The sequence below is a fragment of the Phalacrocorax aristotelis genome, chromosome 6 (assembly GCF_949628215.1).
Source record: "Phalacrocorax aristotelis chromosome 6, bGulAri2.1, whole genome shotgun sequence".
Lineage (NCBI taxonomy): Eukaryota > Metazoa > Chordata > Aves > Suliformes > Phalacrocoracidae > Phalacrocorax > Phalacrocorax aristotelis.
Genome location: NC_134281.1, coordinates 10974183 through 11002156, shown reverse-complemented (window position 1 = coordinate 11002156; position 27974 = coordinate 10974183). Strand labels below are relative to the sequence as shown.

General features: G+C 43.2%; 3 protein-coding genes across 15 annotated transcripts in view; 2 read left to right on the top strand and 1 right to left on the bottom strand.

Moving 5' to 3' along the window:
- Positions 1–14381, top strand: part of PXK (PX domain containing serine/threonine kinase like) — a 37813-nt gene extending 23432 nt beyond the window's left edge. For 3 of the 9 annotated variants that reach the window (XM_075095838.1, XM_075095843.1, XM_075095844.1), the window contains 8 exons: positions 1041–1158; positions 1577–1655; positions 3871–3919; positions 4684–4761; positions 5190–5276; positions 5898–5967; positions 6935–6997; positions 13276–14381. In XM_075095838.1, coding sequence (XP_074951939.1) covers positions 1041–1158; positions 1577–1655; positions 3871–3919; positions 4684–4761; positions 5190–5276; positions 5898–5967; positions 6935–6997; positions 13276–13481 — 750 coding nt within the window. In that variant the 3' untranslated portion in view covers positions 13482–14381. Of the gene's footprint in view, positions 1–1040; positions 1159–1576; positions 1656–3870; positions 3920–4683; positions 4762–5189; positions 5277–5897; positions 5968–6578; positions 6862–6934; positions 6998–10352; positions 10388–10657; positions 10741–13275 lie in introns of those variants that run through there. The other 6 variants (XR_012661014.1, XR_012661013.1, XM_075095842.1 and 3 more) reach the window with 6 other exon arrangements.
- A 726-nt stretch (positions 14382–15107) lies between these two features.
- Positions 15108–19560, bottom strand: PDHB (pyruvate dehydrogenase E1 subunit beta). The gene is made up of 9 exons (XM_075095845.1): positions 19098–19560; positions 18802–18909; positions 18668–18730; positions 18554–18589; positions 18180–18465; positions 17314–17424; positions 16600–16691; positions 16033–16174; positions 15108–15669 (listed from the first exon to the last, which is right to left on the bottom strand). Exons 1-9 carry the CDS (start codon positions 19371–19373, stop codon positions 15524–15526), a joined length of 1260 nt encoding a protein of 419 aa, XP_074951946.1. The 5' UTR covers positions 19374–19560; the 3' UTR covers positions 15108–15523.
- On the top strand, positions 19419–27749 carry KCTD6 (potassium channel tetramerization domain containing 6). 5 transcript variants are annotated; one of them, XM_075095848.1, is made up of 4 exons: positions 19419–19756; positions 21880–21959; positions 25034–25142; positions 26350–27749. In XM_075095848.1, exons 3-4 carry the CDS (start codon positions 25116–25118, stop codon positions 27034–27036), a joined length of 714 nt encoding a protein of 237 aa, XP_074951949.1. In that variant the 5' UTR covers positions 19419–19756; positions 21880–21959; positions 25034–25115; the 3' UTR covers positions 27037–27749. The 5 variants fall into 5 exon arrangements, with proteins under 5 accessions (XP_074951949.1, XP_074951948.1, XP_074951952.1 ...); XM_075095847.1 differs by lacking the exon at positions 21880–21959 and having other exon boundaries at positions 19597–19756; XM_075095851.1 differs by lacking the exon at positions 21880–21959 and having other exon boundaries at positions 19671–19756; positions 25961–27749.
- The last annotated feature ends 225 nt before the right edge of the window (positions 27750–27974 follow it).

Here is a 27974-nt window from a genome sequence, read left to right as displayed (position 1 = left end):
CTGGTCTTATATTTCATAGGAATGTGCATATTGTCTGCCACACTTTTTCACTTGTATGTGCATACAATGAGCACAGCTTATTACTTAGTCTTAGCTGGGAGTAGTAATCAGCCCTGCCTTTGGTGGATACTGTGAAAATTGATTAGATGCTTGCAGGCATCTAGCTATTAAAAGCTGGTTTTTATTTGTTTGAAGGGTGTCTCTGAACTGCAGGCTTGCAAAGCAAAATATTATCTTCCTACCAAAATATGAAAACAAATTTGCCCTGTTGCAGCAATGTAGTATTTTAGCCAGTGTCTTGCCCTGCCTTTAAGTGCTCATTGTAATAAATTCTGTACAGCATCACAAGACAGCTGCTTGCTGACCTTGCTAAACAAGTTCTACTGGTGTTGTCAAAGAAATGATCAAAAGTTCATGGTAGTCCAAATCTGTTATTGCCATTAAAGCTCTAAGCCCCTTCCAGTAAGAGGAGCCATTTCTGTTTAAACATGATTCAGAGATCTTGGAAATCTGCTGTCTGGGAGCTTAGCATGTATGCACAGGTTGCATAAACCTAAGGAGGAGTGAAGGAGACACTCCTAGGTTTGTTTGGTATGCATTTTTGCCGTCTTTTTATCTACCTCCCTGTAAGGGGACAGCTGGTCATATTATGAATCTCATTCTTTGCTGTTTGACTTGGCTAGGAAAGTGTGCTTGGCTGTGATTCCTATCAATGTATCACTCTCTAAACTGCTGCGTAGGAAAAGAGTTTACTACTTTACGTGTTTTTACAGAACATGACTATACTGCTATCCCATTTGCATCATCACGTACAGAAAGACAGCAGTAGCTTCTTCAGCTTGAAGCGTGAAGATTTCATTTGAGCTAAAGTTATGCAGGGAAATGACTGTGGTTAGGAACTGTCTTAATGGTTCCTCTTTTCTATCTTTAAATGTAAGACCACTCTTTTTCTTTAATGGGTTAAGGCATGTTTTCAAACCAGTTGTAAAAAACTGATTAGTTCTAGCAAGTTGTGTTTTTATTTTTTTGTTCCTCCACAGACTTTAGAAGGTGTTGATGTACATTGCTTTGGGCACTTACTGTATGAAATGACATATGGAAGACCCCCAGATACAATTCCAGTAGAGAGCTTCCCTCCTGCACCATCAGTGTTTGTTGGTTAGTATACAATCGAGAAAATGTCAGTCTCAGCTTCCTGGGTACTTTTACCTTTTACCTAAGCTGAAGATCTTTGCAGCCTGTGACCGGAAAGAATTGGTTACTAATTTGTAAAAACAGAAAATGTGTTCTTCCTGAAATATATGTAGCATATAAATAAAACTTGTGGGTTTTTGAGTGATAAAGCAGTGTGTAATAAGTAATTAGATGTCTGGATTCCCTCACCCCATGTCTAATGCTCTTGCAAAGTTTGTATGTAGCAAAACTCAAAAAAATAGTAACATTATAATAAAAAACACATGCCACAGAGCTTCATCACTGTTTAGTTGGTGCAATACTCAGGGGCCAGAAGTTCATTCTAAATAATTTGCTATCCTGCTGTACAAAAATGTGTTCATTCTTATTTTTTCTTTGGTAGTGTCTGTGTTGGAATCCATTCTGACCTGTGAAGCAATGAAGAATGGCATGCCAACTGTTTCACGGCTCTTACAGATGCCGTAAGTCTTGTTTTACTTGGTTTATACTCATGGGAATATTTTTAATTATGTTATGAGGAAGAACCTTTTTGCTCTTGTTCCTTTTTGTAAGGGTTTGCTCCTCATTCTGGGGGATGTATAGTGCATCCCGAATGAAGCTTTAAAATTGATAGGCTTTATCGAACCCATCCCTTGTGAAGATGATATATGCTCATTTAACATTGCATTGTCTCTTGGTGTGCTGGAGCTGTTATGAATGCATTTTATTTAGCATGGTGCTATGGTTTAAATTGATCCAGCTATTATAGTATTGCAAGCATGATTAAGATCATGTACAGATTGTTTAAAAGCATTTAGAATAAGGAGTCTTTTTGTATGTCTCCTTCAGACCTACCTCAGTAGATTTTGCTATCAGTTTACTTATGACTAGCAAAATAGATGTCTTGCTTTGCTCTGCAGTGACATTTAGACTGGTTCTGGGTATGAAAAGTTGTGTATAAGTTCTGGCTGGTTTCCTGCACGGCTGGCTTACAGATTCTCTGAAGCACAGACAGAATTAATTTCCTTACAGGCTGTCCTCCCACTGATGCAGTGAAGTGGTAAGGGCAGGTATGGGGAAAGAATAGGATGCAGAAAGGGACCAACATCAGTGCATGACTGAGCTGGAGATCATACCTGTCTGCAGTGCTGCCCTTCCTGCACTTAGGAGACAATATTGCCAAGGAAATTTTCTGCTGTCGCTGTTCTGCGACATGTCACCAGCATGCTCAGTGTAGAACCACAGTTCCTGGTGGGGGTTCTTTTATATTTTTTTTTAATACGAGGTGCCAGAGTCACGACCTCATAAATGACAGAGTGCCCATACCTAAATCTGGGTCTGATCTCCCAGTGTACAGATTGCAGTACACTTAGAGCATGCTGCAAGATTCACATTTCCTAGTTGGGAAGAGATGCTGCAGGCTTGTCTCAGCCTTCAATTCCTTCTACTCCTCCCTCCCTCTACTCTTAAAGGAGGTGGGAGGTAGAGAGAAGATGTAAGCAGGGGAGAAACACTATAAGAAAACTCTGCAAAGAGAGGAATATACAGGTGTTAAAAGGTGCTGAACAATCCATGCCCAGCTGTATGTGATACGTAGGATATTATACTACATTCCCTTCATACCAGTGCTCTTCGCAACTGTTCTATATAGATGTGCAATGCAATTATGTAATTTAAATATTTATTAAGATTTATTATTTATTGCAACCATATAAAGTATGAGTTTGCTTAATTTTGCAAGGACATGCAAACAGAAAGGGTCAGAAAAATGCCCTGTAAACAATGGTGAACATACGTGGGTTTTCTAGGAGTCTCTTAAAATTTGATTTATATCTTAATTTTTCATGGAATACTATTCTTATAAGCTTGATTCTAGACTTAAATTTGTTTTCTCTACTGTAGCCCTGTGATAATTTTCGATAGTGAACAGCAACGAAAAAAATCTCTGAAACTTTTATTTTGGTGCCAGACTTGAGATCTCTTTCTGGGACGGTTTTCTAGTAGGTTCTGCAGAGCAAAGTGTCTTGAAATGGACTAACCAGTTTATTTTCAGCCTACCATTGCCCTCTAGTGTCTTTGTTTTGGATGGAAAAGGATTAATCATTTATGCTGTTGCTGGTGATACCATAGAGGGGAGAGCAAAATTGTTAGTGTATTTGCTTCGGTTACCTTTGCCAGACTACAGACAAGAACGCAGATATCTTCAGATGTTAATTTCACTCATTGATCTCTCACGTGGTTCTTGTTAATGCTAAAACAAGAGTTATGCTAACAAGAGTTTCCTTAAAAAGAGCAATGATTTTGTTCAGGTGAAATTTTAAATTAAGTCCCTGGTAATCTTTTTATCATTGAAGAATCAATATACTTTTAAGGAAAAGACATTCTTGTTTTGGGACAACCCTTCTCTGCCTTTGATATTTGTACCTGTTCTATCAGCTTTCAAAATACTTCACACAGTCTTGCTAACTCTGCCATCAGTAGTGGCTACATTCTGAGGGTTGGATGCTGCTAATTTTATGGCAGTGCTTGGAAAGTAAAAGGCAGTACATAAAAACCGGTGGAAAAAACCCAAGCAGTGGCCTAGGGTTGAGGACAGAGTGGGAAAAGGAGAAAGAGGGAGCTAAGCGAACAGAACCAGTAGTATTCTTGCTGTGGTTCTGCCTGTCTCTTGTGAATAATATTCCTTTCCATTCACAGATTATTCAGTGATGTCCTGCTAACAAACTCCGAGAAACCACAGTTTAAGGTAGAGTTGAACATTGATTTGCTGATGTTTGTGGAAGTGCCAGGCTGTGGGTAAGCTATGCATTAATTGACAAATAGAGTAGAGGAATGCTGGCTTTATTTGCCTTTACGGCGATTGCCATCAGTGTTTGGATTCCTTTGGTGAATTGTACCCAAGAACATTGTATCATCCCTTAAAAGAGGGGCACATTGTGACCCATGAGTGTTCAAGTGTAACTCCTGTGCTGGAGCTAATTTGCATGACTGATGATGGCACTTTATCTGAGCGGAGGATGCTAAGTAATGTGGGTCGTTTGGAGTGAGAGGAAATGAATTGCTAAGACCTGTGGAAACTGATTTTGCTGGGTGTCACCATCAGCACACTGCTGCCAGCTCCAGCACTGGGACTTCTGGGGAGCCACGTCTGTTCCCGTTTGGGAGCTGCCCCAGAGCACTTCTGGAGGGCATGTGCTACGTGTCCTGTGTTGTCAGCTTCATGGCAGTTGGCGATGTGACCAGAGTATCAGAACAGTTAGATGTCCCTGCCACTAGAGTATCCCTTCTATTATTCAGTGTGACTTTGTCCCTGCTGTTAGATCTGTAGCTAGGTTCGGAGTGGAAAATATGCATCTAGAGTCTTTTTTTTCTCCTTCGCTAAGGGAATAGTGTCAGAATTTGGGGCTTTAGGTGGGTGTTATCGGATGAATGGTGAGTTTTTAGCAGAGAAGTTATGTTTTCCTTTATCATGTTTTGTGCTATGATTTTTTTTTTCCAATTCTGTATTAGATTCCTACTAAGCTAAAAGAGGCATTGAAAACCTCCAAGGAATGCATAGAAAAACGATTAACAGAAGAACAGAAATTGGTAACATCTGCATTTCTTTACAGTATTTCCTACAGACATTCCATTTCCTCTTATCACTTTTACATAGGGAAAGCGAGTTTTTACTCACTCAAAGTGATTTTGAGTAATAAAGGCTTTCATCAACAGATTTGCTTTCCCAAAAATGCCGTATGAGGAGTGGTAGAACAGCTGTTGACTGTATGGCATCTCACTGTTTTAAGTGGTGCAACCTCACAGGCAGTGGCTCCTAAGTTAAAAGATTATTTTAACTGCAGTATGAGGCTCCATCCTCTACCAGCAACAGCAAAGATAAAAGCTAAAAATTAAAAAAGAAAACTAAACATGTAAAGTAACTACAGTGTGTTTGCTTGCACCCCAAACATACACCTTGTCTGAGAACATTTGCGATATTAACTTAGTCTTTTTCTGGTTTTCCCTTAATTTTGAAGATTCACCAGCACAGAAGGCTGACAAGAGCTCAATCTCATCATGGCTCTGAAGAAGAAAAAAAGAAAAGGAAGATCTTAGCACGAAAAGTAAGCAAACTTTAAGTAGGTTTCTCACACGGAAAAAGATGTGTATCTTTTTTAAATGTTCAGCATGCACAACCACACGCATGCTGGTCTATTCTGTCCCGTGTTTTTTCTCTACTACTTCCTGATTGTTTTCACTTCTGTAGCTAAGCAATACACTTCTTAAGAAGTTTCAGTTACAGTGGTAGCTGACTTGCATATTGGTTTAACCTGGTAGAGGTTGCCGTATGAGAACAGGCTTAGTTAACACCTCATACACAGATGACAGCCTGTGCTGCTTCCTGCTGCCAGGTGAGGGTATTGGAGCCTTTTTTTAGTCTGCTCCTGCATCGCATTGGCTGTGTTTCTCTTCCTTTTTGTGGGTCAGTTTTCTGCCTTTCCCTTGTGGCCAGAGGACACTGGAGTTGCCCTGCTTGCTTGCCTGGACGTATTTGAGTGCAGAACAGCCTTGCTGCTGTTGTCATCGTGGCAGCACATGTTGGGTGTGGTGAGAGGGATGCTGGGCATTGATAAACCTTGTGCGATACAGTGGATGGCTGCTACAGATCTGTGTGTCTTTTCAGTCCTTATCATGGAAAGCAATTACCCATTCCCATCTTTTGTTTCTTCTGCTCTTTTTTAAAGAAGTCAAAACGTTCTGCCTATGAAAGTGGGGAAGAACACTCAGCAAAATACAGCAACTCAAATAACTCAGGTAACTACAGAGAGAAGAGCTTGCTTCTACACAGCTATGTCAATGTTTTTGTTGTTGCTGTCACTTTCTGGCTTAAAAGATCCAGGGTCACCATCAGTTTACGCATTAATATTGGACTACCAGAGCCTGATACTGCTGGTTTTAGGTATTTAATAATAGATAAATCAAGGGCTGAAAAATATCATCAGTGTTAGATTTTCAGCTGCCTAATATAAAGCAATATGTCCTCTCTTCTGTGCTCCATTCCTCCAAAAAAATATCAGTCTCTTCATTCTTTTTGACATTTGACTGGAATAATAACAACATCCATTATTTGGGCGATTTAATAATGTAGCCTTCAGGGAGAAACTCTGTGGTGATCTGTATTCCATAGTAAGGTGTTAAGATGAATGAGAAAATTACCTCTTCAATTGCTGCTTCAGTGCCATATTCTAAAACAATAGAGCCCTTGACAGGTCTTCATTTAGTTAAAAGAAATGGTTGGTACTAGCAAACAGTTTAATAGAGTTGACTTGCCTGGCTAAAATGTGTCCATAAGCAGCCTATTGTGGAATAGTCAGATATCAGAGTAACTTGTGGAGTACAGCAACTGACTGAAAATCATCTCTTAGAAGGAGAAATGGGGTGCCATCCATGCAGTGGCACAACTCTTAAGGAGAACAGAATTTGGACGCTGAAATCCAACAGCCTAAGCAACAGAAAAGAAGTGTTTCCCATTGAGGAATACTGTTGAGTGCGTTTCTTATGTGTTTGGACCTCCTCTGATACTGTGTACTGTTAAGTCTCTCTGTTCAGATCGGGTCTGAGTGACACTGTTCGTATGAATGGGAATCTTTCCCAAGATTTCAGTGGAAGCAGGATTGGATTTTCAGTCAATAAAGTTGGCCGGTTTCCAACAATCTGTCTTGTCTGGATGTGTTGAATTTTAATGTCGCAGCTTTAGTTACTAGACTGTTGTTTTATTTAGCAGGCTCTGGGGCGAGTTCCCCATTAACATCTCCATCATCCCCCACTCCGCCCTCTACAGCAGGTAAGTTCAAGAGTCATTACAGTGTCTGTCTCTTTCTTTGTTTTTTTTATTCCCCCATCCCTGCAACTGTGAGTGTTATTCCTAAGGATGGTTAAGGGATGGTGGTTTTCAAGGATGGAACAGAGATGACATTTATCTTATGTGTCACCCTGAGTGTGGGCATTTGCTCTCTTTTGAGGGCCATAGAGAACCTTTTTATACTGTTCTTTTTCAATTAATAACCTTTCTTGAGACACACATGATATGATTTACCCATAGAGTGTAAGTGCTTGCTTCAGAGTCTCTATTACTCCAGTCCTACTGACATTGCTACTCTCCAGACAACTTTCTGGCCCTCATGTTCCAGTATGCATTTGTTCTGATGTTAATGGTCTGTTGACTCTTTGTTGATCCCTTGTTTTTGTGTATTGTCTCTTTATGCCCATACTGCTGTGATGTAGTTTCAGGAATTTTGGGTATGACAAATTCAGTGGCTTAGGCTGTCAAAATCTCCCGTTCTGCCACAGCCTATTGATGACACCAGTAGAACTGGTAGGAACAAGTCAGAAACTGATGCAGGTTAAAAATATTTTTTGTTTGTTTTTTTGTCCAGTTCCCTCTTCCAGTTTGCTGGGTACCTGTGCAAACAGTTTTGCAAATGTTTAGGACAGGCAGTGGGAAGTGATGAAGAATCTGCTTGAGTGGGCAACAGAAATGTTCATGAAAGTTTCATTACAAATCTGAGTATTGAGCAGTAGTAGATATGCTTCAGTCTGAAAGGCTAGAAGAGGAGCATTGGCAAATGTTAACAGCAACCGGTGTTAATGGAATACATTTGTAGAAGGGAAGCAGTCTATAGCATTGCTGCTTGTTATGATGACTCATGCTGTATCATTCCTAGTCCCAGGAACTTTCCACACAGCACAACTTGTTAACTGAAGCGATGCAATCAAATTTGTGTTTGCTGTGGATGGTATTTCAAAGGACGCTGCAGTCTGTGTGATATAATTGAAATCGATCATGCTGAAATTCAAATTGGTCACTTCTCCTTCAAGCTGAGGGTATGTTGAAGTGTATATTTTATGAACTAACTTCTCCCAGTTAGTCTAAACAAGATAATAACCGTTATTGTGTTGCACAATAACAGCGCTGTTCTCTAGACGTACTGACTCATAGCTGGAGGGGTTACTTCAAGTTCTGTATGCTTTAAAAAGGAAGTAGCTGAAAATGCAAAAGAAAACCTTATGCCTCCGAAGTGGACAGGTGTTTAGAAAACATTTTTTTTTTTCTGCAGTAAAACTGCCTTTACTTACTTTTTGACTTCAGTGTGTTGGAACTTGATTGAAAGCTTTTTCAAGTTCTGAGCATGTGATGCAGGTTTATGTGTACACGTGGCTCAAATGGTTAAGAACGGCTCAAGTTGGGGCTCAAAACTTGGCTGCTGTTCGGATTACATTGTCACAGTGCGTCAGTCATCCTGCTGCCAGAATGATTCTGGTGACTCGTGGTGATCAGCCCTGTTTGACATAGTGCACATTGCCCTACTGCATTCAAACTAGAAAGTGCTTTAGTGTGCTGATGACACTGATGCATTTGATCAAGTGTAAAGGCAAGTGTCACCATTTCAGAAATGCTTTTTTGAGTAGAATTCATAGAAGAAACTTCAGATATTACCTCTAAAAGTCCAGCGTGCTTGATTATTTTTTTTCACCAGCAATGTTGTAGTTTTAGCTATTCTAAGCAAGTATGCTAGTAATGACTTGTTGAAAGACTCACTGGCTCCATGGTGGGACTTTCTTTGTGACAACTGATGGAGCTATAGCTTGTGTCTCTCTCTTCCAGTTTCCTCATACTTACAAAGGATATTTAATTCTAAACCAAAATTGCTCGTGGGTATCGGTGTGGTGAGATGACTGTCAGAAAGAGAATGAGGCTTTCAGTCTGTCTTTCTGGTTTGGTCGCGGTTGTGTTAGAATCATGGCACGTCAAAGCATCTCACTGATACAATGCCATGGCAAAATGAAGGCTGATGTGAAAAAGTGTACCCAACGGAAGCCCTTGCCCTTGTCCTGACCTGTAACCACCCAAATCAATGTAATATGTGGGTATGGGCAGAGCCAGACACACTGACCAGAAGGGGGATGGGCTCCAGGCTGACAGGCCCTGGGGAAGTAACCTTGTTCAGGGGGTTTCTCACAGGTTGAAAAGTGCTTTGTCTCTGAACAAAGGCCATGTGAGACTTGGCTTGCAGTAGAGTGCTTGGTATAGTCAGTGCAAAACATACTAAGAAAGAAAATGATGGCTGCCTTCAGCTGTCTTCATAATGATAGCTGCAACTAACTGCAGGATCGAGTGCGTGCCCTGCTTTGAGGGGAAATGTGTCTACTAGAAATGTAGGCTCTCATGGGCTTTTCTCATTGACCAGAATGTTTTGGGCTGGTTTTGTTGCAGACACCCAGCTAAATATCATCTTTGAAATACATTGTTTAGATCGTGGAAAGTGATTCTAATGTAACTTTCCGTGTTTCTGGCATTCTCTCTTGAATGTTTGAGTCTTTTTTTTTTTTTTTTTTTTTTTCCCCTTGCACAATTCTTTGCTTTCTTGAAAATCTGTTATTTTTCTTTGAGGCTATGAGCTGTGGCTAGGATCAGAAGGGATGCAGAACACTGTGGTGTGGATTATTTAAAACTTAACTGCATCTTCTTTAAATCCAGTAAGCCCATAAAATGCCAGCGAGATCTCTTACATTAGAGAAGAGTTTTGAGGGCACAATTTTTTTGCTTCCCTGCGGGAATAAAAGTGAGAGAGTTGTACTTCAGCTATCATTTTCTGTGCCACTTGTTCTGAATCCTTCAGTATGACATACGTTTCATAGACACCCATATGGTGCATCTTTCTGCTCTTTACCTTGCTGTAAGACAATTTGAATGCTTTAGCAAGTGCTGTTCTTGAGTGTCTCTGATCCATGGAGCGTAAGTGTAAGTACAGGTGTTTGTACAACAGGAAGTGTTCTTTGAACTGAATGGATTTTGTCTTCTCTGGCTAATCTTCCTGCAGATTTCTTGCTGAATCTCTCTAAATGCACTTTAATCCTGTAAAGCTTGAATTATGGCATGTGCAACTGAAAATGTGTTGTATTTGTTCATCAAGTATAATAATGCTTATAGCATGGAAAATTGTGGTTCGTTATTCAGAATCATAGTGTTGTGTTTGTCGTATGAAATAGCCAAGCTGCTATCCTTGTATTTGTCAGTGAATAAGAGTGTATTGTTTTTTGTACTAACTTTTCAGCTAACAGTTATCTGTTTTTCTACTTTGACACGAGAACTGGATGATTAACTTGTGTCCTCTCTCTTTCTCTGCTGTCTTCAATAGAGCATGCATCATTTTGAACGTGAATTTTCGGAAAAGTAAGCTAATGCTGATTTATCTCTTTAAAGATGCTCTGTTTCTGTATGGGAAAGTTGAATGCAAATCTTGAACTTGCTTAGTATCGGGAGGGCATGGAAGAAAAAGATCTGAACATTCTAATGGATTATTATAATGAAATACAGCATCTTTAAAAACTCTATCACTAAAATGATTTTCTTATTTGCATCCCATTCTCAGCCAACTTTTTAATGCTGTTTGCACAATTACTGTCACTTTAAATTCATAATTAAGTTTTTGTTTCAATTCAGGCATCAAGTTTACAGCATCTGATTTACTTCCCATTCCTTTTAACACACTCTCTTAACAAAAATGTCCCTGTAAAAAACCCTTGGTAAGTTCTTGTCTGAGTGTTTTATTCTTAAACTGCATGAATGAGTAAAATGTGTGTTTGCGGGCAACTTCTTCCAATATATGTATCGGAAAGGTCTACAGCTATAAAGTTAGAACTGAGCACTTGTCTCAGATGTTTTTTCTAGTAAATACAGGAAAATATGTCACTATTGGACAGAACAATTTAATCTGTAGATGTAACTGCATATGAGTACTCCAGCGTGAATTAAGATTTCCTTTGCACTACTCGTTTCAAGAAGGGAAGGACAGCTTGGTTTTCATTGACTAATTAAAATTAACTGATTTGAGATTTTTCAGAACCGTGCTCTTCATTAATGCGTTCCATGTGTAATGCTCGTAGCTAGTCAGATACCATCCTAAAAACCTGTGTGCATTTACGTTTTAAGGCAGAGCTCAGGTGTAGGAGTATTGTTGTCTGTAATTGGTCTTCCAAGAGTTCAGCTGTATGGTGTCACAACTGTATGTTATCACAGCTCAATTTCAATAGTAGTTAGTCCTGAGGAATTTAACAAATTTCCTGAAGGAAGGTGGCCTCTCCCCCTACTTCCCTGTCTTTGTGCCCCTGTTGTAAAACACCCAAAGCAAAATTTGAAGATAACAGATAGAATCTTGACCTAATAATAGTTAGTGATCTTAGCACTCTGGCTTTTTTGCACTTCTGCCAAATGTGTACCTTCTTTCACTGTGTATGATACTTTTGTATTTGTATTCCAGGCAGAGTCCTGGCCACTGTCTTCATGGTCATTCTGTGCTGCATCTTGCACAGCTACTTGCATAGCCTCTTCAACCTCACCTTGCAGCTCCAGCCAAAAATCTTGTCTTTGCTCTCTGCAGGTCTTGCATCTCTTTCAAGCCATTTCATTTATGATTAGCTGGTCTTGGCTCTTTTACAGCAGTTCATCTGATCAGTTTGGTGGTAGCGTCGGTACGCCAGCCCTAGTGTTCTGCTCTGACCACTTTAACCACAAAAGTGGTTACTTCAACTGTTCTTGGTCTTGTTCTTCCCTTGGCAAAGTGACAAGATTTGCTGTGCTGTGCTTTGCTGTCTGTACACACATGAGAAACAGAAGGACTCTAGCCCAAGGGGTGGTTTTCCACTATTTCTAATAATAAATCAATTTATGTCTTTGGCTAGTGTAAAAAGCAGATTTGAATAAGTTAGATGGCCCCAAGGCATTGAGTCCATGTGGCGTAATGTCCTTTAACTGCTTGGTATTTGCTTACTTCATAGCAGTTTTGCTTTGTTGTCCTTCAGTACCGTCGTTCTTGCCACTTACTAGTATATTCCTCTTTGTAGGTTAGAGCTACTGTAAGCAAGTGTTAGACTCTAGATGCCATTTGTCTCTCTAGTCTTACTATGGAATAACTCATGATTTAGATGGAGTTAAAATTCATTGTTGAATAGTTCTAAAATATTAATCGTTATGGCCCTACTCATTCTAGAATACATGAGACAAGGCAGGCCCGTTGTTCCCAATATAGCTGGTGATGGGCTGCAAATGCCACCTTCACATGGATGTCTTGCGGAACAGCAAGTGTAGACCTCTGAAGCCCTTAGCTCTTACTCCTACCCGAATGTTTTGATTATACTTGTGTAGAAATGACATTGCAATGTGCAGCAGCAGAGTTGCATGAGATCAGGGTCTTTGGGAGTGCTGCTTGGGGCAAATAAGGCCACCTGCCTGGATCTGAACTGCCAGGAAACACCTCCATGCAGGCCCTCACTGCTGGGCTGGCTGCCTGCATGCACCCCTGTGGGCTCCAGCTTCCCAGGGAGTATGGACATGGAGGCTGAGGCATGATGTGAAGCATGAGATGGATGTGACTGGGGTAGAAAGCAAGGGCCAGAGTGCAAAGGTGACCCGTGGGAACACGTGAGACAGGCAGGCAGTCTGAGTGGCAGGTTGTTGTGATTCATTCAGCCTGTGAAACAAGTGTTTGTTACAACATGTTTGGAGAAAGCCTGACAGTACTGTGGAAGTGTAAAACACTTCCAGAAAACTCTATCTGCAGTTAGTCCTTTAGAAACGGGGTATAATGTGACCAAGCAGTCATCACAAATACTACAGCGATGTGGTCCTCTGTAAGAATGTAAAGTTAGTCATGTAAATAAGAACAGGCAGCAATACTTGCTTCCAGTCTTTGTTACTGTTTGTGACCCAAAGAGCAAACTGCTTCACTGGGGAGAAACAGGAGAAGCTGAGGCTGAGAAGTCCTGTTAAGTGCTCTCCGTTTCCCTCAGTGCAAGATCACATTTGAGTCATGTTTTGCATCCCCTACAAGTACTGAGGCACTTCAGGCTTCATTTCAGAGGTGTCTCAGATGACACAACTCACCTGCAGATAGAGGGATTTGATCCCTTTGGCATTTTTCATCTGTTCTGTTCTTCACACTCCACTGGCATTCAAGGAGTGACGTGACTCAGACAGGACTGGCCAAGTCCAGCTAAGCAGCTGCAGTGCTCTGCAGCAGGACCTCCTTGGCATAATCAAACTACATCTTCTCAACTCAACAGGAGCATCTTCGATACCCCCAGCACCACCCCCGCCGCCCCCGCCACCAGCAGCTCCTCCTCCGACTACAGAGGTGCCAACGCAGCCAAGCTCACGGCCCGATGTCAGTGCAAGCCGAGGAGCCCTACTCAGCTCCATTCAAAACTTTCAGAAAGGAACTCTGAAGAAAACACAGACCTGTGATTACAGCGCTCCCAGGATCAGCTGAGGCCACTGGTCACACCAGAATTGAATTCTCTGTCCCCCTCCTGTGCTGTCCAGGAACAAGGCCCTCCTCAGCAACTGATCCACCAGCATATAGGAGCTAATCATGCTGTAGCTCCGTTTGCCCCTATTTCAGCTTCTCTCCAATAGCAGCGCTGCCCTGTCTGAATTGCATTGCCATGCTGTGATAAGTACTCCATTCTTTACTTGGTTTCAAGAACTTTGTTCTCTAACTAGAGTTTCAGGGGTACAGCAACTTCTATATAGCGGAATAAAAATCTGAAAATAGGAATGACCATAATCATGATGAATTAATGCTTTTTTTCTTAGCTCTATTCCACCCCTTTTTTTTCAAATTGCTGGAATGTAGTTTTAGTCTGCTCAGTTTTTCAACACTTTTCATGCAGTTGTAACTCAATTCTTGGCTGCACTGAATCAGCGAGTTGTTTTTCAGATAATTCAACACCCCTCCCCCTCAACCCTTGAAGTGTACTGCACAGGTGAGGGAACTGGAGAATTGCATCTTATTCCCACCATATTTGCTGGTGGAGTAAAAATGCTGTTTCATTAAACGTGTTTAAATGGACATCCTACCTGTAACTCAAAGGGAAAGTGTTTTTAAATAAGGGAACAGTTGAAATGGGAGTTAACAGGACACTGGGACATTATTCATGATTTGGTTAAACACAGTTACTTCAAGTTAATTCTACAGCTGAAACTTTATTGAAAGAACCTTTCTGATTTAAAACCTTAAACAAATTGCACTTTAAAGGATTATAGATAATCCATTTTTTAAAATTCAAGTACATCAGTTTTTGTTACTATGCAGAGAATGTCTGTACAAAGTTTCATGTAACCTGTGATATTCGGTCATTTTTATTAAAATGTTAATGGAATTCCTTCAGCGGCATGGTGGTGGGTATATTCAGCTAGGATTTCACCTGCAAGCCAGACTTCCTAAGAAAGTAACAGCACCCTGAAAGGCATTCCTGGCCCTTGACTGAGATGGGACCCATGCTCGTCTGCCTACTTACAGAGGTCAGTATCTTCTCTCCAGTAGTTCAGCAGAAAGGCAGCCTCCCCAGGGTGCAGAGCAACCACGCTGCTGATTCCACTCTGTACCAGAAGCTGCTGAACAAAGCCTAGCGGCGCTTTCCCTGCCTCTCAGGACTAGTCCCTTCGCTAAACCCTGGCATCCGGTGAATGCCTAAAGGCTATTTCCCAGCTGTTTCCCAGTCTTTCCTGTTTCCTAGCTCCTCAAACACAATCTGTGCTGCTGCTGCACACCCAAGCTTGGCATGTCTGAATAAAATAACTTATTTTGCACTGTAAGAACTATAGTTTGGGCGTGCCATTGTGAGCCCATGTGATGCAGTAAAGCATCCGGGCAAGTATTTTTATCACTGTATGTGGCAGCTAGTGAAGAAAAATTAGGTAGTGTTTCCTATCACATACTGTAGAGGATCAGGAGTGTTGTTTAAGCTCTCATGCAGAACCTTTCCTGCATGGGTGGAGTGTTCTTCAAACTAAACATGTTTGCCATCTCTTAGCCCATACCGCAGGCTTCCAGAGCCACTCTGCGCAGATAGTTGCACTTAATTGTCGAACTGAAAAACAAGGCTTCACTCACTCCAGTTTGATCATTCACTTTTAATCAGCCTTGTGACCATGGGCTCCTGGAGAGCTGTACAGCATCCCAGGGCTGGTCTTTTGCTTGCTGTAGTTCACCACCACCACCGCAGCCAGTCTGGTACTTACAAGCCAAGCACAAATGGAGGATTTTTTTCCTCACTCTGAATTTAGAATTGGATTTCTCCACATACAATACCACCAACCCACCTGTGCCGTTGAACAAACAAGCGCTACCACATTGTTACTTATATGAAGTGTGGCTTAGAGGATAACCCCATATAAATATTCTGGGAGGTCACTATACTTTTCCCACTGTACAAAAGTTCAAGTAGCTATACAACAGAGTTATGCATACAACTTGCCCTACATCACTGACACTTTTTAAAGCAGGACTTTAAAACATGTATTTACAACTTAGATGTTCAAAGTTTTCTTCACTGCAAATATTATATCCTTCACTTGAGGTATGCAGTTATCTTCTAAATTTTTTGCATAAGGCATAGGGACATCTGCACCGGTAACACGCACAGCTGGAGCATCCAGGTAGTTAAAGGCAGATCCTGAAACAGAAGACAGTTGTCAGGTTGCCATGCACCACAGTTTTCTCTTGCTTTGTTCTGAATCTTAATCTATTTAAACAATTTTGTTCCTGTAGCTCTAACATTCCAGAGAGCGCTGTTCCTGCTCGTTTACCTTCATGTACTACAGTTTAGACAAAATGTTTCCATCCTGCTTCTCACATAGTCAAGTTCCTGGGGTAAGAATTAACTTGCAACAGAGTATGAGCTGGATCCACCCTGTGAAAATCTCTAGAGCAAGGCAGCTTGGCTCAAGCAGACTTTGCCTTCATCTGGCTTCATCAAGAAGTTGTCAGGATTTAGACTAGGGAATGAGATGAACATGTGTATTTCAAAATGTCATACCTTCCATGATCCTGGCACAGATTTCAGCTCCTACTCCAAATTGTGGCCAACCTCCTTCTACAGTTACAAGATGGTTTGTCTTTACAACGCTGGCTTCCACTGTTTCAATATCCATTGGCCGAATGGTACGCAGATTTATAACCTGAAAAAACCCAAAAACCCGGAGACTGAGTTTTGTCCTTTAGCACTTTCTTCCACTCCGACTTTCAAGACAAAACTTAAAGTTAATAACTTTTTATCCTGGCAGAGACTGTTTCTGGTGGCTCCTGGAAAATCCCAGATAGCTGAGTCTCGCTGTATCGAGGTATGACCATATTAACACCTACTGTCATTGTTCTGCTTACCATATGCAGCGAGGTCAACTAGAAAATCATTAGGTTCTGCCTCAATTTTGTGATTAAAAGATCAAATGCAGAAATGTGAAATGCGCTCACTGACTGTTAAGGCATTTACAAATACAAGAAGCTTGTAGTTATTACACTGATGTTTTGCACAGCCTGAACGAGAAGAACCTCTGCTTTTCTTCCCACTCCAGGGAGAGACAAAACCAACAGCAACCCCACCCACCTCACACTCTACACCTTCTTTGGCCAGTACAGCAGCTGCTTCCAAACAGTGTCCAACAGGTCTTGAGTGTGACACTAATGTAACATGAGTTCCTAGAACAGAAACGAGTGTTAAAAAAAGAAAATTAAAAAACCAAAACCACCTTGAGATTTAAAGCTCTTCTCTGGCCCTGAGGCTCCTTTGAAGGTAATGTTAGGATCCTCCTATAAATTTAAGTTCCTTAAATTTATTTGAAATGCTAAGTATTCTATGCCCCTACATAGCATGAAGAGTGGACTATGTGAAGATGCAACTTCACCCTTTAATTCAGAGAAGCGAGGAGACACTAAGTATAGTTTTCAGATTATCCTTTTCAAACATTCATATAATTCAGTGGTAAATTCTGAACGAATGGGCTGAAATATTCCAGTGATCTCTTCTGTTTTTGACAAAAATTACATACTACGGTGAGGAAAATGGTTTTTCAGACATGTCTATACTAAGGAACAAATCTTTTAGAAAGGTTCAGTTTTTAGATGAGATACAGAGAATCAAGTGTGTTTTCTTTGTATAGGCAACAGAACAATTACGTATACTAAAGGATAAAATAACATTTCAACGCTTAAGACTTGAAATATTTTTCTGTGCTCCACGACAGCAGTCATCTGAAGAGCAAAAAGGTGAAAAAAAGTCCCCAAGTAGTTAATAAGGAAACAAATTGTATTCTCAGCTTACCTTGCCTTTCTATTTTAGCTTTTCCAATAGGAACAATAAAATCCTTTGACTGTGCCTGTTCAGACATTTCAAAGGGAACACCATAGAGTAATTCATTTTCCAGCATCACAACTAGAAGAAAACACAATTGGATTAATGTGCACATCTGCAGGCAGAGAACTGTACTGATACTTAATGGTACTGCAGCAGACTAGCTCAAGATACTAAGCCCATCCAGGCAACAAGGACTTGAGGATGTTTGCAGAAGCAATGAAAAATAAACACAAAAAAAAAATCACAGTCTTTACTTCAATGCTGAATTATTTTTAAAATTGTCTACAATTAGTCTTAAATGAGATCAAATATTTAACTTTTGGTACATGACAGAAGAATCGCTAGTTTTAGAAAGGTCTTAGATTTTGCATGCATATTTGTGAGAAATAAGGACAAAGGTTTCCCTGCTTTTCATTAATGACATTCTGAATTTATCATGTGAGTTTCATGATCTGTAAGAATGAGTTACACAGACATTGCATGTGCAGGAACTCATCCTAAATCACCTTCATCCTTTTTAACACCTTTATGATAGATTCATAAATAATTCTTCTAAGTTTCCTGATTGGTACCAAACCAACATTAAAGCTATGCAGCCAGCCACAGCACAGAATTAGAGTCTACTGCTAGCAAGCCATGTACCTGTTGGGAAAAAGTTAAGTATGTGAATCAATACTTCCCTGCCTTTTTGAGTACCCCAAAGCCTGCAATAAAACAACCTTAAGTGTTTTAGGATTTAACAGTAATTTTTGTTTTAAATGGGGCAGGAAGGGAAAACAGACATTCTTTTCAGGACTGAGTGCTAGGTATTGCTGTGATCTGCCTGTGTTCACCTGGATTATCGTCCCGGATTGACGCTTTCAGCAGACCTCTGGCATCTTCTGAGCTCCAAGGACTAACAACTTTCAGTCCCGGGCAGTGCCCGTACCAAGCCGCGAAGCACTGAGAGTGCTGAGCAGCGACTCCAGCTGATGCCCCATTGGGGCCGCGGAAGACAATGGGAACAGGGATTGATCCTGAAGACATGTAACAGGTCTTGGCAGCAGAGTTTATAACCTGATCAATTGCTTGCATGGAGAAATTGAATGTCATGAATTCACACACTGGTCTCAATCCTGCCTGTTAAATATAGTAAAATATCTATTAGTATGCTTTTACATACAAATAGTTTAAATGTTTAATTCAGAAGGAATGCAGGTTTACAAACCATAGCAGCACCAACAGCAATTCCTGTGAAGCCCATCTGAAAGAGAAGAAAACCAAGGGTAAGCACCAGGGCTGATGAAGGCATCGCTAAGGTAGGAGACGTGGGCAGCCGTACCTCTGATATCGGGGTGTCGATCACCCTCTTGTCCCCGTACTTCTTCCAGAGACCCCTGGAGATCTGCAGAGCGGGAGACAGTAGTCAGGGCTGGCCTGAGGCCCTTTCCCGGCCGGGTAACGGCATCCACGCACCTTGTAAGCGCCGTCGTACTGGGCCACCTCCTCGCCCAGCAGAAAAACGCGCTCGTCCCGCTCCAGCTCCTCATCCAGCGCCTGGTTCAGGGCGTCCCGCACCGTCACCTACGAGACACCGGCAGCCGGGCAGGACAGGGTGCACGTCCCGCAGCCGCCAGCCTCCCCACACACCAGGGACGCGGGGAGTCACCGCGCCTCAGCGCCCACCCGCCTCGGCCGCTTCCCCTGAGGGGGACGAGCCCCTTTCCCCACCCCCTCTTTCGGGGCACCCCTCCCCACAGCGGCCCCGCTACCTGTATAGGGGCGGGCGCGGAGAGGCGGATCCCCCTGCACTGCTGCAGCTGCTGCTGCAACCGTCCGGCGGCGCGGCCCCGCGGCGGGAGGCGGCCGAGGCAGGCGCCCAGGTGCCGCAGTGCGGCCGCAGACGCCGCCATCTTGGCCGTGTCCTCTAGCGCGGAGGGAGCGGCGCCAGCATGCGCCGCCGCTGACGAGCCGGTCACTCCCCCTCCGTCACGCTCTCGCGAGAACCTGCCAGCGCGACGGCGGGCGGCGCGGCCTTTGCACACCATTTCCGGTCCGTCCCCCCCGCCCAGTGGCGGTGGCCGGGTACAACTGTGCGCCCGCCCCGCGCTGAAGGGGAGGCGTATGGCTCGGGTTCAACCGACCCACCCGCGGCCGCGGCTTCGCCCCCAACCCATTCGGTGACGCCGCGGAGGCGGGCGCCGGGCGCGGTCACTGGGCTGGCGGCCCTGAGGTGAACGTGAGGTGGTGCTGAGGCGCCTCGCCCTCCCCCTCAACGGCGCCGACCCAAAGGGGCGTGGTCTGGGGCGTAGCTCGGTTAGGACACACCCCCTCGCTCCGCCCCCGCCCGCACCGGCGGCTCAACTCCGCGATCGCGCTTAGTCGTTCCCGCTGCCGCTGCCGGGCTTTGCCTCAGCGCCGGGACCTGCCTGTGAGTGCCGGGCTGGGCCACCTTGGGGCTGGGGGTGTGGGGCCGGGCGGCCGGGGCCTGCCGTGCTTCGGGGGAGCGGAGCAGTGTGCGGCCGGGCGGCCGTGGCCCGTGTGGCGCGGGGTGCCCGCACCCCCTGCGGGGGAGCATGGTAAGGCCGAACGGCCCCGTCCCACGTGGGGGCAAGGGGCAGGGTGCGGGGTCGTGCTCCTGCTATCTTCGGTAGCGGGGGAGGGCTGCGGGGTAGGATGCCGGCCCCGGTGTGAGGGCGGGGACGGGACAGCTGGTGCCCGGGTCCTGCTCCCGGCCGGGCTGAGGGCGGGAGCGGGGAGGTGCTGGGGCGGGAGCCGGGCGGTGCACTCTGGCGGGGGAGTTCGGGGGTGTGGGGAGGGAAGTGGGGCCTCCTGCTTCGCCGGGGAGAGGAGGCAGAGCTGGGGCACTGCTTTGGGCCGGGCTGAGGCTATGGGGTCTTGAGTCCCTTGCAGTGGGGGGAGACAAAATGCCTGGGTTCATTTCCAGCATCTTTGCTGAATCATTGTGATCCTGGGGAGTTCTTCCACCATGAGCTCTCTGGCTCCTCTGTGATGGAAACTGGCACTTCCCGGCTCCTGCTGCAGGCCTGGGCCCCTCCCTGGCCAGGGGTCGCAGGAAGGATTTCTGCCCGTCTCCCTGTTACTCCTTGGTCCGTGTGTGTGCCGAGCCCTGTTGGTGTGTCCAGGGAGGCTCATGTTTCTGACACCTGCTTTCCTCCAGAACTGTTTGGAGACACGTTTGCACGCTCAGACAACCACCCGTTAGTTTCAGAGAAGCAACGTACATGGGGAAAACTCAATTGTTGTGGGTGCTGAAAGCCTGGGTGCTGGGGTTCTGCCAGCAGGACTGGGCTAGATACAAGTGTCTTCTTTTGGCTCTTGTGAGAGGAGGGCCACAGTAATATTGTGATGGGGACATTTCAAATACGTAGCAGTTAAAATAAGAGTTTGGAACCTGGATTTAAACCAGGATGTTGTAGAGCTACTCAGAGGAGGGAAGGAAACTTCAGGAGCTTGGAATTTATAGTGAAGCAATTAGACATAGAGGAGTGAAAATGCAGAGTGGCTAGTGTGAGCATTTTTCCATCCTGCCTGAGGTAAAGACTAAGTATTAGTAAAAAGCAACTAAAGGAAAGCAAGAACTAAGTTAATGACTAATACAGTTTATTAAAAATTATAAACTTGACGTGTGTAGAAGGTGATGGATGCTTTCTTTAGTGAAGCTGATCTGCTGAATTACCAGAAGATTCAGTAACTGGTTGTTTTAAGAGCTTGCCTCTTCCTTGCTCCTGTGATTAGGGTGGCACAGTGCTGGATCCCCATGGATTTGTCCTGCAGGATTATCATCTTGCTGTACAGTTTGGTAGAATACAGCCATCACTGGTGCTAGCTTAGTTTTGGTCAGTTCAGGTGAGTCACTGACAACGATTTACAATAAAAACTTGTCTTTCAAATGTGGTGGCTGGCTGGGGAATAGAGAGGATGTCCATGTACAGGGTAGCTGTGCTGAGGGCAGGGTTTTCTTTTTCTGATCTTTGGAGATCTAAATGTGAGAGGCAGGGAGCTCACCAAGTGGTGAGTAGCTTGAAATACCAAGTATATTCATCTGTATGAGTAGAGTCCTAGCTTTGCTCTTTTTAATTTTTACGTTGCCATTTGTAGAATTCCTGTCAACTCTGTATTGACCTAGAAATCTAAGGTAACTATTGAGGTTAAACAGTTTGTGTGGAGGTTAAACAGCTTGTGTCTTCATATTGATACCAAACTGATACCAAAGACTAGTACCACAAGTAAATCCTTTAACTCTTTTGTTGGAAACACTAGATGAAAAATGTTCAGAGCAAATCAGGTGGTGCGTGCCTCCCGACTTTTAACTATTAGGTGTATTTTTGCTCTTCCTTTAAGTAACTGCATATGACGCAATCACTGTGATTTTCTCCAGGTGCAGTGTGCAGCCTGTGGCTTTGACCAAACGTAGTGCACGCGGTCCCAGCAGTGCTGCTGGCATCCCCTGGGCCTGTTTGTGTGTGTGTGTGTGTGTGTTCACAGATGCAGATGGTCACTTGACTCTCACTTGCTTTCTCTGAATTTCAGCTTGCAAAATGGTTGCACGTTAGCTGCTCTGTTCTGGGAGAAGCCCTGCTGAAGTTACTGGGACTACCTGTTTGCAAGAGGTAGTGTTGCTGGTAAATAGCCATGTAATTCTCTGAGTCATAATATATAAAATAAGAGTGAGAATTTTATAAAAGCAGGTATCGTTTGGTGTATTAAGTATAAAATGGTGAGTTGAGTGCTTTTCTTCAAAGGTACTTGCTTCTCATTGTGCCTTTCTAGTTTTGGATGTGCTTGGTGCTGGGCTATGGCAGCAGCTGTGATGTCTGTGTTAACGCTGGATATCTTCTCCCTGTTTGCAGCAGCAGTGTAACGAAAGCAGGACTGTGGTTTGACACAATCACTGTGCTTCTGCTCTCGCGAGAGAATGACATCTTGTTTGATTTAAATGGTGTCAGCAGTTTGTCTGGCTGAATTTCATCTTAAATGAGTATTTCTTATGGTTATTAAAGGTAGGCTGTCTTGGGCTACAGCTGCATGTCATCTGTTATCTGCTGCCTGGACATGAGTAGCCACGTTAGCAAGGCTGTCCCTGCGTGCGGTATGTTGTTGTGTGACATGGGGACAATAGCTGGCTTGAGGCTGTCCATCCCAGGGTATGGATGGAGTGAGTTTCTGCCCAACCCCACCAATGCATCACTGTATTTCATTCAGGAAGAAATTAAAGCATCGTTGACAGGCTGTATGTCATGAAGGGCATACATCGCCACCCTGGTTGTGATGTGGTTTGCTAGCCCTTATATCAGGTTGTACCTGAACAGAGCTATTTTTGCCTGTGAAGTTGTCTAGAAATTCAGACCTTGCAGGCTAATGAGGAAACCGGCGGGTAGTTGTGATCACACTCAGGCGTTTTAGGATGGCCTCCTGGTACCATCCCCTTGTGTTGTGCGTCTTGCCCCAGCACTGGCTTTGCCAGGGAAGTCTGTGCGTGCCTAGTGGTTCTGGGTCCTCATGCAAAGGTCAGTGAGACTTCTTGATGCCACATACGTGTTGAGGGCTCAGTTTGTTTCAGCTAATTGCTCTTGTAAATTATTCACTCTGGTGTTACATGGCAGTGCTGTGATCAAAGATTAGTTCAGGCCCTTGTACAGACAGGTGGTGTCATCAGTTTCTTTCCCTGATAAAGTCTTGATTCATCTGTAGCTGGACTGTGATGCGGACCAAAATAACATAGTATTTGTCCACCCTCTTAAATAACTCTGGTGGACATCTGTCTGTCTTTGAAATATTCTGAATGTATAATTCCAGTTAATTTTATTAAGACTGCACATCTCTTCTATCATAATTACCAATGAAGTTTCTGTCTGGCTGCATCATGTCACTTTCAGGGAAATGTTTTCCTTGAATATCAGAAACATGTACCAGTCTGTCCTATGGTTTTAATGCATCTCCGTGTTATACTGGTGGTGTACTTGACCAGAGTAACACCTTTAAGTGCTGGAATTTAAAAGGTCTGCACTGTTGATAAAAGTTAATGAGCTATACTTGAATGACAACTCCAATTAAAGAAAACCTAAAAGAATTTACCTCTTGATTCTTGAGCAGTTGAAAAAAAAAGTAATTACAGAGGTTGGCAAAAGAGCTGGCATTCCAGGTTTATCTGCTGTTGGGGGTGTGCTTTAATGTACTTTCTTAAGGCATGCTCGGTTTCTAATCTGTAAAAACAGGATCCTGGTATGACTAGTTCTGTATCTTAGTATTCCTTATTCTTCTGTTGTCTGACCTCACGATTTTCGTATACTGATTTTGTTTTTCTACTCTTTAATACATCTGAGATGCAGCTGAGGCTGTGCTCGTGCTGCTGGTCCCCAAGGGCCTGACGTGCTGGATGCTGTTGTGCCCAGGCTGTGGGTTCAGGCAGGGCAGCAGAGCCCAGGGAGGTGGGATGTGCTGCCTTTTTCTGTGGTGAATGAGACTGACCTCGTTTGCTGGGAATGAGAAGGGCAAGTAATCTTTTTGGTTGGGAATTCACTGTGAAGCTTCAGTTGTTCTGGAATGTAGGGCTCTGGCTTGGCTAAATCTTCGTGCTGCTTTTAGCTGGGTGACTGTGTGCTGAAGTTTGCTAGTAAAGAGGATGGGAGCAGAAGTCTTGGTAACTGTGTGGTCTCTAAGATGTAAAAATAAACAAAGCTGAGAATCTGTACCCTACTTAAAACAGACTGACCTAAATTTTCAGCAATTCTAGCAGAGAGGCTGGCTCTGGGTAAGGATAAAGGCTTCCTGATGACTGGCTTCCCTGTCCATGCATCCCTTGACATGGTTGGCAGGCCACATTTGGAAAATCCCCACTGGTGTCTGAGGCCGTTGCTTCCTCCACCTTGAGTTGCACAATGCAGGCTGTGGATTTCCCTTGCTGGGCTCGTGTGGAGAGAGTCCCCTTGTTATGCAAGTCAGCAGTTCACCATCTTCTGGGAAGTTACATCATGAACCACTTCTCAAATTGCTTTTGTTGGAGCCTTGTTGAAAACATGTTTGATGTCCTCTGGCTAGTCCCTGAAGAAATTTCTTTTGAGAGTGTGTAAGTGTCTGTGAAGTCCATTCTTACTCTTTGTCTGTAGATCAATGTTCTTGCTATCTTGCTATCTATTGCAGTTCTCCACTACTGAATTACAGTGAAACAGTGAAATTTTTTTTCTTCTTACTGTTCATTGACTTTCATGCTTGATTTATTCTTCTGTGCACTTTGAAACAGAACCATGGGCATTTTGGCTAATATCAGCGGATCACATGCATGACCTCAATGGTGGCTAAATAAACTTTTTTTTAATTGGGAAAAGGACACCTGTCTTTCAAAGTACTCACAGTTTCCCAGGTGAAGGGTAGTCCATTTGTGAACATACGTTATCCTTGGAGGCACATTGCTTGTTATTTAACAAAACTGGGATGGTCAGACAGCTGGTGGAGTGATTACCCGTGTGCTCTAGGGGCAGTCCTGTGGGTAGCGTGAAGGGAGAAGGAGGGAAAAACTCGTTTGTACATTCTCCTGCTAATGTGGCTTTGTAGCTGAATGCTCTCCTGGCAGACAGCCTGCCTTTGATTAGAAAGCATTCATTCTCCTTGGTTGTTCTTGTAGGTACTGACGGTCTGCCATGTTTTGTTCTTTGTTTTGTGTTTTTGTGTGTGCTTTTTCCTGCAGGGAGATAATAAGAGGTGGATTGTGTATCCTTTCGGCAGCCTTCTGTTAAACTTGGAATACCATAGTTCAAGCATTGGAACAGATGGATAATGGAGACTGGGGATATATGGTAAGTGGGCCTGTGTAAGTGCGTGCTGTGTGGTACCACTGGGCTTTCAAGACCCTGCAGTAAGAATCCTTCCAGATCTGTCTTGTGTAGATCCAGAGCTTCAGTCATGTGAGAAGAAAAACGGTGTGCATTATGACAGCTTGCTTATGTTCTCTGGAGTGCTTCACCTTGCATGCTATTTGTGGGGAGAGCTGAGATTTGTATTTCCTAGGTACAATCAGTGAGTACTTAACTGATGCCTTAAACTCACTGTTGTTGTTTCCCTAACACACAAAAGCTGAAAGTAGTTTGTGCTTCCTGCATATAATTTTAAGGATTTTCTCATTTTATTTATAAAGACAAATAATTTTCCTTGTAAACCCTGTTTCAAACTAGACAAACACGTCTTTTTTTTTCTCCTCTTCTCTTTCTTTAAACATTCTGCTGCCATGCATATGTCTCTCTTCTCTGGCTGGCCTCAGTCCTGGTTGTTAGGGTTGGTGGCCAGATGGGATTTATGTTCCTTTCTCTCTTGCTTCCTCATGTGCTATCTGGAAGCTGATGCAGACTGGTTTGTCTTCTGCCTCCTTCTCCTATGCAGCATGCTAATTTGCTAATAAGTATACCTTTTTGGAGTTAAAAGCTGAAAGTTCTTTTTTGTTGTTGTTGGGGATTTTCTTGTTTGCTTGTTTTAATGGTGCCTCTTAACTAGTGCATGGATTATTTTGATAGTGAGCTCTTGGTCCTGTGTCTGTACTTGCACTGTCATCCTCTTTTGAGGGGGAGAGAGAGGCTTAAGACTTGCTCAGCTAATTTTTTTTTTTTTTGGTTTGTTCTAGAATGGGAAACAGATGATGGGCCTTATTCAGACTAACTTGTTCTTCAGGAAATCTCTCTGTTCTCATTTCCCCATCTGTACAATAGGAAAAAAACTTGTTGCCCAAATGCAAAACTTACTTCTGTGATAGTAGCTCAGTTGTTAAGATTTCTAAAACATTCTGGAAATGCACGTTCTGAATGTTAAGTATCATCCTGTCTAGCTGCCAGTTGTGCCTTGTTGCTAGGTGGCTTGGATTTGTTCAGGTTTAAAGACCACTTAAAGGCTTCAAATGGCAGAAGGCTCTCTCTGGAGCCTGCAGTTTTCAAACAGTATTTGCCGTGTGTGTCAGTGAGGTGACTGAATCTTCTTGTGGTGGCTTGATAAACTCTGCGATTTCTCTCTTTCTAGATGACTGATCCAGTCACGCTAAATGTGGGTGGACACATGTACACGACATCCCTCACAACTCTAACGAGATATCCTGACTCAATGCTGGGGGCCATGTTCAGGGGAGACTTCCCCACTGCCAGGGACTCTCAGGGCAATTACTTTATTGACAGGGATGGACCACTTTTCCGTTATGTTCTTAACTTTTTAAGGACCTCAGAGCTCACTTTGCCACTGGACTTCAAGGAGTTTGACCTGCTTCGGAAGGAAGCGGACTTCTATCAGATCGAACCGCTAATTCAGTGTCTTAATGACCCCAAGCCGCTGTATCCTGTGGATACCTTTGAGGAGGTGGTGGAGCTGTCCAGCACCCGGAAGCTTTCCAAGTACTCCAATCCGGTGGCCGTAATCATCACGCAGCTCACTATCACGACGAAAGTCCATTCGCTGCTGGAAGGCATTTCAAATCACTTCACAAAGTGGAATAAGCATATGATGGACACCAGGGACTGCCAGGTTTCCTTCACTTTTGGGCCATGCGATTACCACCAGGAAGTGTCACTCAGAGTCCATCTGATGGAGTACATCACAAAGCAAGGCTTCACGATCAGGAACACCAGAGTTCATCATATGAGCGAGCGTGCCAATGAAAACACAGTGGAGCATAACTGGACTTTCTGTAGACTGGCACGGAAAACAGATGACTGATTCTGACTCCACAGGAGTCACTTCAGTGGATAGCAACTTAACAGGACAGTAAACCTGAGAGAGTCTGGATTTTGACTAAAGCAACAATGTGGGCTTTTTTTATATGACTATTTATTGTTTATCAGTAAGGACTGGATGAGTTTCATTCTTTAGCAGCTCTGTCCTTTTGTCCTGTTCAGAAAAAACATGCATGTGCCTGTTCAGTCAAGCCACCTTTTTGTTTGAAAGAGGGAGTCCGAAGAATTAGTACAATAGGGTATTTTGTGTCATTAACACAATTCTGACGCAACTTAAAGTGCTAAAATTACCTCTGTTTAAATGGTTTCTAATCTGTCTAATGCTACGATACTGGGAGCAAGAAACAAAACAATTTAAGATGCAGTTGGGGAAAAGCTGCTATCATGTAGACTAATTTAGTTTCTAAATCAATAAACAGTATTGTAATATCCTAGGAAAACAAATCCCACCCTTTAAAAGTACTTGATAAGTACAGTTTCTTACAGTTATGACAACTGTTTCTTTCTATGCATATAAATCAAGCAACCAAATATTATCTGTAGCCATGGAAATACAATTAGAAATATTTATATTGGATTCTAAATGCAAAATGTCCCTGTGGTAGAATTCATATTTTTAATGCCTGGTGCAATATTATTCCCAAATGTAATGCCTGCCAGCAAGAAGCTAATAAAAATGTGAAATACAGAATACTATTTTGTGGTGGTTTTTTTTGTTTGTTTGTTTTGTTTGGGGTTTTTTTCCTACTAGAATTCTAACACTTAAAAAACCGAAAACTAACCAAACAAAAAAACTCCACCCCAAACCTGGTTTTCCATTCTGCAGAGTAGTTGAGATGCTCTGGTAGGGCTCCATTCTCCTCCGTTACTGATGTACTTTGTTCCTTTTTGTCTTAATCTGTTCATTTATCTGTCATTGTT